The sequence below is a fragment of the Capsicum annuum genome, unplaced genomic scaffold, assembly GCF_002878395.1.
Source record: "Capsicum annuum cultivar UCD-10X-F1 unplaced genomic scaffold, UCD10Xv1.1 ctg995, whole genome shotgun sequence".
Classification (NCBI taxonomy): Eukaryota; Viridiplantae; Streptophyta; class Magnoliopsida; order Solanales; family Solanaceae; genus Capsicum; species Capsicum annuum.
The window spans coordinates 532,656-542,922 of record NW_025896043.1 but is presented as its reverse complement, the minus strand read 5'-3'; the positions used below and the strand labels follow the sequence as shown (position 1 = coordinate 542,922).

Genomic DNA, 10,267 nt, shown 5'->3' with positions numbered 1-10,267 from the left:
ACTCTAAGTGAAGAGTGAAGAAAATCTTTTTTAAATTTTTTTAGATTTCTATACAAAATGTAACCTATGATTATCAAAGAAAAATAATTTTAGATTTTCAATTTTGCATTTCATACGTAAATAAAACTTGAAACTATTAAAGGAAAATCTTTTTGTAGTTTTCTCTTGAAGATGTATATGAAACACCTACTCTAAATGAAGAGTGAAGAAAATCTTTTTGGATTTTTGAAATAAGATCCCCGAACCCACAATAGGCTGCCTACGTATCTCACTCCCGAGAGACGAGAATCAGGGGTGCGTAGTTCGTCCAGATAGGACAATTTAGGATTAAAGAACAAACAAAACCTTGACTTGAGACACGACTAAAGACAAACGAGTGAAGAACATAAATAAAATCTTTTTGGGGTTTTTAATTTGACACATGACACCCACAACTAAGAAAGAAAAATCTTTTTTGAGACATTTTCGCTATATGAAATGTATAAAACTTCTACCATTTTTGAATTTTCTTTTATAAAACTCCTATTAAAAGAAATCTTTTTTTTTTGAATTTTCAAATTATGGAAGCTTACTAAAGAAATAAATAAAAATCTTTTTAATGTTTTTTGTTTTTGACAAAATGAGTGCAAAAGGTAAAAAATCTTTTTAAAATTTTGAATTGTGAAAAACAAAAGTCATAAAGAACACTAAAAGCTACGAAACCCTTTTTGACTCACTTTTTTTTTTCTCTTTTTTTTTTTCAAATACACCTTACTTCTAACACATGCTTTTCCCGAATAAGTCCATCAAATGACCACATTACCCTCAAAGATGCAACATTTACCACATAGGCATGCTTTAGAGGTGAGTCTCTTACAAAGGACCAAATAGGCCCCTCTAGGTCTCAATATGATGCATATAAGCATGACCTAAAGGCTGACCTAAGCTGGGGTTCACTAACAAGGCTGTTCAGGGGAGCGTATCGTCGATAGTGGCTATGACAGCTTTTCACCCACTCCATACGGCCGACGACTCCCCCTCCTAAAAATAAGGATGACTCAACTAAAGTTCGTGTACACGACGTGCACTTCGAGACTTGTTGCAGAAAGAATTGACTCGGGTTATGCAAATGATGCCAGATATAAAGTGATAACACATAAAGAAAGACTGTAAATACGTAGCATGTAGGAACACAACCATGATAAAATAAACACAAACGATAACAAAAATAATGTTTATACACCCATAATGTCAAACTAAGCTGATACAACTCAAAAAATAAGCTCGAATTCTGAAAAATCCCCAGCAGAGTCGCTAGAGCTGTCACACCCCTTTTAACAAAAAAAAAGATTGATTTTAAATGCTTCGAAAGGGTTTTCTATTATTAAGTGACAAATTAAAGATTTGTTCCAAAAAGGACTTTTTATATTCAAAACTCAGAGTCACCACTTGGCATAATCCGGTTTGCCAAGTCACCTTTGAAAATCATTTTCAAACTGGTTTTGACCCTTTGGACCCGCGGTTTGACCACGGTCACTTAGTGAAGCGTATCAGCCAATTTGCTACTATGAATGTATAAACCACACAAAGCACGCAAAATAATCAATCAAGAAAAACAAAACAAAACAATCCAAAATTTAGTGCCCAGTCCAATTATACAATCCAAAATAAAAATGTAAAAATATAAACCTACGCTAACCTACACTAATCCTAACTATGCTCCAATGCTCTACCCGATGCCTCGGGCCTTCATCATGAACGTCCTCCGTATATAAGATACCTCGGGGCATTCCGTGGTGAATAAATATACACAGATATTTCGGGGCATTCCCCGACCAAATAGTAGAATTGATCCAAAAGTGATGAAACAGAACCGTTCAACACACATTTCAAGCATTCACCAATCTAACGTTCTTAAATTTGCCTACCCCTATCGTTTGCCTAACAATTATCAACTTAAAACATCAGACTATCAAATTTAAATAAAGTCGATGTTTATTCCGAATCAAGCGACTATCAATGAATTAACATAAAACTAATACTCACTTTTATCAATGTTTTAATTCTCTCCCTAATTTATCCCAAACAATGATTAACACATGCTTCTATTATCTAATCACATTTCAAAATCCGAAACCAACATAAACCAACATACAACAAAGATTCAAACATCTCAAACAAATCATTCACATTCGTGTAAAAAGTAAAGGGAGGTAGGATAGAATTGGACTCAATGCCTCTTTTAAACTCATTGTATTATTCAATTAAATTCAGTAGAATTCGCGCCTAAAATCTCAAATAGAACCTCAAACAACGAACCAAAATCAGTATAGAGAGATCCAACCCAAACAAATTTGAGAACCAATGAAAATCTCAAAAAGAATGTCTCTGTCCAATATCGAAAACCCCCAAAAGCACTATACTAGAGATGAATCACAAGAAAACGAAAATGAAATCCCTAAAATCTAATAGAGAACTAGAAAACAGTACAAATCAGAGCTTCAGTGATCTACGAAGGGCAAAAATTGACAGAAGAAGGGTCGGATTCTGGCAAATTTGAATATTTTCTAGCCGGCGTCACCTGAAGATGATAAAAAAAGACCGTGCTGGAGAAGGGTTCGTCAGAAAAATCAAAACGAGTAGATTCATAGCTGATTCTCATTCATTTTTCCTCGATCTTACTTTTGATCTTCTCTTTCGATGGTTTTCTGTGTATGTTTCCTAATCCGGTGAGTTTCCTCCCCTTTTTCGATAAATACCCCTCCTAATATGTGTGTGTGTGTGAACGATGATGAAGAATAAGAAACCCTATCCCTCTTTTTGTTCCTGTGTTTTGAGCAAGAAAAGAAACCCAAAAATCCCCAAATCCTGTCTCTGTGTGTGTATTTTCCTTGGAAATCCTATCCCTCCTCCATTCTCTCTATCCGTGTATGTGTTGTATTATTCCCCAGAAAAATGGAGCTCCCCTCTTTTGTTTATTGACCTCCGTATATGTTCATGGAATCCTGATCCTATGTGTGTTGTGATGATGAAAAAAATATGACCCCTTGTTAATTTATGAGTTGTGTATATGTGTGCCCAAAAAGGAATACAGAAAAAGCGAGGGAGGGGGGTGTACATGGCTAGGGATGGGGTAAGGTGTCCACTTTTAGTTGGTGAGGTTGTTATTTTTTGTTATGAATTTGTTCAAGGTTGGTTATTAGTTTTTGTTCTTATGTGGAAAAATTATCAACTAAAAGGGGGTGTATGGTAAAGTGGTAAATGAGTAAAAGAAATGACTTCGGGAGGGACAAAATTAGGTGTCTACAACGACCAATGTATAATAAATTTATTATTATATATATTTCATTATGTTATACATTAAGAAGTTATTATTATATAGAAGATCCATGTTATGTTATATTTGGTTTTATACAACTAGAAAGTCTTAATGTTGTATAAGGTTATATTATACCTTCTGTTAAGTTTATATTTCATATGAATTAAAATATGAAGTAATAATATAGAAGTTGGAATGCTGTAGAATATGCATTATAATATTGGATCCTCCAAAAATGCACTACTATTGGAGGATCCGACCGGCACATACATTTTTGAAGAGTCCGGCCAACGTAGCTTGTTTCTATTTTTTTTTCTCTCATAGCACTTCAACCTTCTTTGAGACAACTTAAAAATGTTGGTTATAGTAATTGAATAGTTAAAAAGTTTTAGAATTGGCCATTGTTCTAAAAAGGATCAACTTTTATGTTGCCCAGCGCTATCTTAATGCTTGGCTGTTGTAGTTAATGGAAATCTTTTTTGATTACTGATCAAATAAGTTGCGAAACCAGAAGTTGGAGACGTATGAGAAATATGATTGGATAATATTTTATATAATATCCCAACAACAAATTCAGGACTTGTAGTCTAGTTCTTGATATTTTTCAGTAAAGAATTGTCACAGCCCAAAACCATGACATGCATTACATTTGTCCCTTGAGCTATGTGATCATCTAGGTGCATACCATGTGTACGTATATTGTCTTTATATCACTTCACTGTTTTCTCTCTTTCCTATGTGGGTTGACCTAAACTGTCATATGCATTCCTTGTTCAAAATCTTGTTATCCTTGAGACTGTCCTCCTCTTTGACTCTCTTGTGGGCATCACAAGAACAATTGATCTGATCATCCTCGATAAGATGACCCTGCATCTTCTCTGACCCTTTAATCGAATCTATTAGATAATTTGTCTTTCATCTTATTATTATGTTATGTGACTAGTCTCTGCTTGTTTATGAAAAATGTTGCTTATTCTGCAAAGGCTTTTCTTGAGTCGAGTTTCTTATTAGAAACAACCTCCGTAAAGTCTGTGTATAACAACACCCCTAATGGGATCACACTAAAGTATGTGGTACTGATTGTCCCAAGGGGCGATTACAAACAACCTTTGTAAGGTTTGCGTATATTTCACCATTCGAAATCTCACTTACGGGATCACACTGGTTAAGTAGTTGTTGTTGTTGTTCTGATTGTTTTGAAGGGTGATTATAACATTTGATTTTACCGCGCAGATGTCAGCAGATGAGTTTAGAGATGATAAAGACTCCATCTTACAGAATCTAAGAGACAGTGCTATTATGGATCCTAGTTGCGGACACACTGCAGTTATTTAGAAGAAGGTCATTATGATTCCTAAAAGTGAAGTCATGGTACATGCCATTGTAACAAATATTGTCAAGTTTGCTAGAAGCTATAGAGATCTAAGTAATGGCTCATGCAAAAGAAAATATGAATGTTATAATGGCATAATTTCATCGCGAAAATGATCAAATGGTAGAAAATCCAGAGCTGTAATTATTGAAAGGTGATCTTCAGGGCTATACAGCAACTACTGTAAATATTCTTGTAGTAGAAACTCTGGAAAAAATATTAATATGTGAAGACTGGGTGAATTTTGATAGTTAATACACTCAGTCTGGCTCTTGGTTAGAAAATTGAAATTTCTTAATCAATTTTTTGGTGTTAGGACTAAAGTTTTAAAGCACTCATTTCTTTTTGTTGAAATTCATATACAGGTATATTATTATTGATCTAACTTCTTTTGATATATGTAATTAGTTTCCTCCTTTTATGACTCTTGTAATTGAAGTTGACAATATACTTGAGTTTAAATGCATAACATATACTTTTTTTTAACCTCTTGGGAAATCATTAATTTTTCACAAGCTACGTTTATTTAGTACTGCCATCTTGGGGCTGTTACGATTTCATCATAAATTCGTTCGAATGTATAACAATATATTATACATTCGTAATACATTCGTTGTTGTTTAAACATAAAATTGTACATGTGACCAGTTATAAAGGTAATAGATAAGGCAATGCAATATGATCTATGTATAATGTAACGCATCGTATTATTTTCAGTATGTAAATTCTTTTATAAGTTAATAATACATTGAACATGTAATTCATACATTTAGAGTTATGTATTACATAACATCATACAAATTGTTAAAAGTTTCTTACTTAATAGAAAATAATGAAAATTTAACATCATACGTATTACTAAAGTATAAAACTATATCATAAATTAATTACATACCGTTGTCGTATTTTACGTTTTTTACTTTATGATTGTTTTCAATATTAAATGTATGATTAGTACGCAAATAAGAGTAAGTTATACCAAAAACAATTTATATCATACATATATACTTAAGTATAATACATTATCATACACATAACACATTATTGAATGTCAACTAAAATTTGAATAAAATACGACACATGAGTGTGTCTTTTAATTTTATTGTTCCAAACATAAAACTGTACATGTGGTCAGTTATAAAGGTAATAAATAAAGCAATACAATTTGATCTATGTATATTGTAGAACATTGTTATGAAAATGTCAAACACTTATTAAGAAGTAAACTTCAACTAATAATTAAAACATAATTCAAAATTATACAAGTGTGTCAACATAATCTAAGTAAAATGATTATTCAAGAAAAACCAAACTAAGCATCAACATATAGATAAACCAATTATCTTCGTCACGTTTTCTTTGGGAAGAAATCGCACGTTCTTCGGTTGTGACCTGCACATTTCAATCCTTCATGTCTGGCATTGGAACTATCGAAAGTTCATACGTCTTGACAATGGTGTTTGACCTGTACAATTCTTAGCAGTAACAACCATAATCTTTTACATCAATATTTTTACTTTTGAATACGGCAATTGCGTGTGGACAGGGTATTTCATCAATTTGATATCGACCACAGTTGCATGTACCATGATCACTATCAATAATGTACCTCCTTCCTGATTCATATACACAGTAAAGATAACTACCAACTCCTTTAACCTGTTAGAAATAAATTATTTAATACAGATGTTCCGAATGATTCATACAAGACGCCTTGAGGACCTATTTGCATCTTTTGTTACGACAATGCAGTATATAGATGCATCAAATATAAACAGGTAGTCAATGTATTAATATAGATATAAAATTCCTAATTTTAATTAAAATGCTGAATTGTCCCTGTTACGGTTTCATTATTCATTTGTTCTAATGTATAAGTACATATTTTACATTATTTATACGTCTTTCAACAAACAGATAACAGCGTCCAAACAACAATTCCATCAAAACACCTATTACAAAAAAAAAAAAACATACATTAAACCTTCAACAAATTAAGATAATATTTTGTTCATACCTTTGTTTGTTAGATTGTTTAGCAAAGGTGTTGAAGCCATTCGATATCACATATTTTGCCATTACCGAATGAATATTGAAAAATTCACCCCACCAACCCAACCCCCTTTCCCATGCGCCCCTCTCCTAGCCCTTCAAAATTTTCCCTCTTTTTCCCATAGAAACAAGCACACACACACTCTCAACGATACACAACACTCACACACAGGGATATACACACAGTGATCTACACACTCACACAGATAGAGAAAAATAGAGTGAAACAGAGGAAAGGCGAGAGGAAATAGTGGAAAAGTGAGTGAAAAATATTAAAGGAAACAAATAGTAAACGAAAAGGTAAACTCAGATCCGATCGAGTTTTTTCGGTGAAGTTTTAATCGGAATTACCTCGACATCACGTAATCCGACCACTTCCTCCCAAAATTCGATCAAATCCAGGGACTAACACCCAAAAACCATCGAAATGATTAATTTGCGACTCCCAAATACCCGAATGACGTAATAAAATGAGGATGTTCATATTTATTTTCTACAGAAATGAAGAACGCAGTATAAGATTCTTTTTTTCCCTTAGCGTAAATATACAGAGAAATGCTTTTATTGTGAGGTTTAACAAAATATTTGAATTAACTTCCAGTTACTATAATTACTCATACACTATATAATATTAGCTAATTAATGGCTATAATTAAGGAATATAAAGATAATATCTTATTTATTATCTTAAATTTAGGATTAACAGTTTTATCATACATTCAACTTATGTATAAGGGACATACTAATGTATGGGTATATTTTTAAAATCCGAAAGAGAGAAGGCCTTAAGGGATTTTATGTAATTACTTTGTCTTGGGAGGGGATTTATGTGATCTATACATCTTTTAAAGCCATGCTTAAAGGTATTTTGAATGGTACATTTGTGAACAAAAATGATAAATATGCACCCTTTTTTTTTTTAACCAGGGGCACTCTAAATTACAAAATTGAATGGGATATTTGCCAACTTCCCCTAAACTTTATATGCCACCAACCACTAAATTTGTCTTTGAAAAGCCTGTCTTAAATTATTTCGTCTTGAAGTACTTAACAACCAACTACAATTTGAAATATTTGATTGATCGACGAATAACATCATTGATATCCCATGAATATCCATCCAACTGATCATATATTATCAAGAGACAATGTGCACTTGGCAAGTTCCTAAATCTCTTTCATAAAAAAATAATTCAACAAGTCTTTTGTTTTCTCTTTGGATCTTTTCATGACACGTGTGTGAATTTTTAGGTCGAAATTTTATCCAACTACACAAAGTTAAAAGTGTTTTAATCCAAGTGATGAGTGCTATTATTTGCACCTTAGAAAGTGGTGCATATAGTGGGTTGGACATATAAGTCAAAAGGATCACACCAAAATGTGTGCATTCTACCCTTAATTAAAAAGTTTCAAATTCAGATTTTAAATGAATAATATTTTGTTAATAAGCGTTTTCTCCGTTGAATGAGTCTATTCAATACAAATTCAAATTAGTAATCCAACAAGTAGGAAAAAGGACCATAACGAGTAGCGCGAGATGTGTTGATAGATGCATGAAATGTTTTCGTCCTTAATCAAAGATTGTGAATTCAAATCTTGAAAATGAAAAATATTTAGTCAACGGGCATTAAGCCCCACAATCTATATATGATGCAAATTCATTAGTAGTCCAAAAATAGGCAAAATCAAAAGACCATCCTGAGATTCGAGATGTGCATGATGGATTGCTCAAATCTCGTCATTCTTAATCGAAGATCTCAAATTCAAATTAAAAAAGTGAAGAATATCTTGAAAGCGATTATTTCACCCGCACAATGAGTCTATTTGGTGCAAATTCAAAATAATAGCCGCCTAACAAATAAGGTGGCCAGTTAGTGATCCACCATTCTCTCATTACAAACATATATCAGATGTCTCTATTCTTCCTATCCATGTATCATATACACGGATCTATCTTACCCAATAATTTAAAGTAAAGAAGTTAAAAAGTTATATACACTACTAACAAGAATATGATGTAGAAGAATATGTTGTATTCGTGTGAAATGTGATTTATCCATGTAAAATTAAGTGATGTATTCAGAAAAATGCGATATATATGTGTGAACTAAATCTAATATTTTAGTAATTTTGTAGAAAATTAGAATAGAAAGTAATTAGCTCGAAAAGGCTGAAATTTATATAATTTTTTGCTTAAACTAAATTATAAATGGAAAAGGCTAGGGAGGGACGGTTGTGCAAATCATGGGTGGAAGGTGCACATTATCTTTCTTCTCGACAAGTGCATCTATAAGGTCCACGGGCTTCTTTAGCGTCACGGGTCCATAAATAAATAAATGTCCACTATCCCATGCATAAACCTTAAAAGACACAATTTGGACCAACAACAAAAAAACAAGAAGAGTTCACTAATATTGCTAGCATGATAGTGCAAAATAACACTTTTCATTTCAGTCTTTTGATCATTTTCTTGATCTCACCTCATTATCTAGCCTTCAACAACGGTGGTGGAGACGAAAGGGAGATGACCTCATTGGAAACATTCTCATCCCCTAGTGGTAGTGGAAGTGGTGCAGCACATGGACCTAATTGGAATTACAACTGGGGTTGGGGTTCTAGCCCTGGAGGAGGATGGGGTTATGGCTCTGGCTCAGGTAGGTCTCCTAATGGGTTAGGTCGAGGTTGGGGTTTTGATTTTGGGTCTGGGAGTACAGAGTCTGGTACTGGTTATGGCTTTAGTGCTGGTAGTGGTGGTGGTGGTGGTGGTTATGGAGCTGGAAGTGGTAATGGTGGTAGCTTAAGAGGAAGAGAGATGCCTTCGCCAGAAACATTTTCATCCCCTAGTGGAGAAACTGGTGTAGCTCATGGACCTAACTGGGATTATAACTGGGGTTGGGGTTCTAGCCCCAGAGGAGGATGGGGTTATGGTTCTGGCTCAAGTAGGTCTCCTAATGGATTTGGTCGAGGTTGGGGGTATGGTTTTGGGTCTGGGAGCGGGTCTAGTACTGGCAATGGATATGGTTCTGATGGTCATGGTGATAGTGGTGGTGATGATGGTCGCTCAGCTGGCTATAGTAGCGACCCCACGCCATCAATTTCAAATGAGAGAGATCATTGTGGCTAATAAAACATATTGGTCATGTACTACTTACAACATGTTATTTGTTTACAAATATAAAGAGTATTATGAACTTTAATGTACGTGTTATAATAGAGTCTGATATGTCTTGTATACTATACCATGAGAATATAGTAAATGAATATAATGAATAATATATTCATAATAAATGTTTGCATAACATTTTGAGTTTGTATTCTAAGACATAACGAAACTACTTAATTCTAGTACGTCGCAAACATATGTCGTGTATATAATCAAAAAGAGTTTTACCCATCTAATAGTATAGTTTGTCGTTGTCGATGATATACTTGGTGTACACCGTATGTATAATCAATATATCGAGGACTCCTACAAATTATACAATTACATGGATAAAAAAATAGTTTAGCCAATAATTAAAAATATTCTATTTTGTTACCATATC

The 10,267-nt window shown here is 33.5% G+C and overlaps 1 protein-coding gene across 1 annotated transcript; it reads left to right on the top strand.

Annotated features, from left to right (window-relative positions):
• The first annotated feature begins 8,931 nt into the window (after nucleotides 1–8,931).
• Nucleotides 8,932–9,846, top strand: LOC124895758 (putative glycine-rich cell wall structural protein 1). The gene is made up of 2 exons (XM_047406186.1): nucleotides 8,932–8,977; nucleotides 9,215–9,846. Exons 1-2 carry the CDS (start codon nucleotides 8,932–8,934, stop codon nucleotides 9,844–9,846), a joined length of 678 nt encoding a protein of 225 aa, XP_047262142.1.
• Nucleotides 9,847–10,267: the final 421 nt, after the last annotated feature.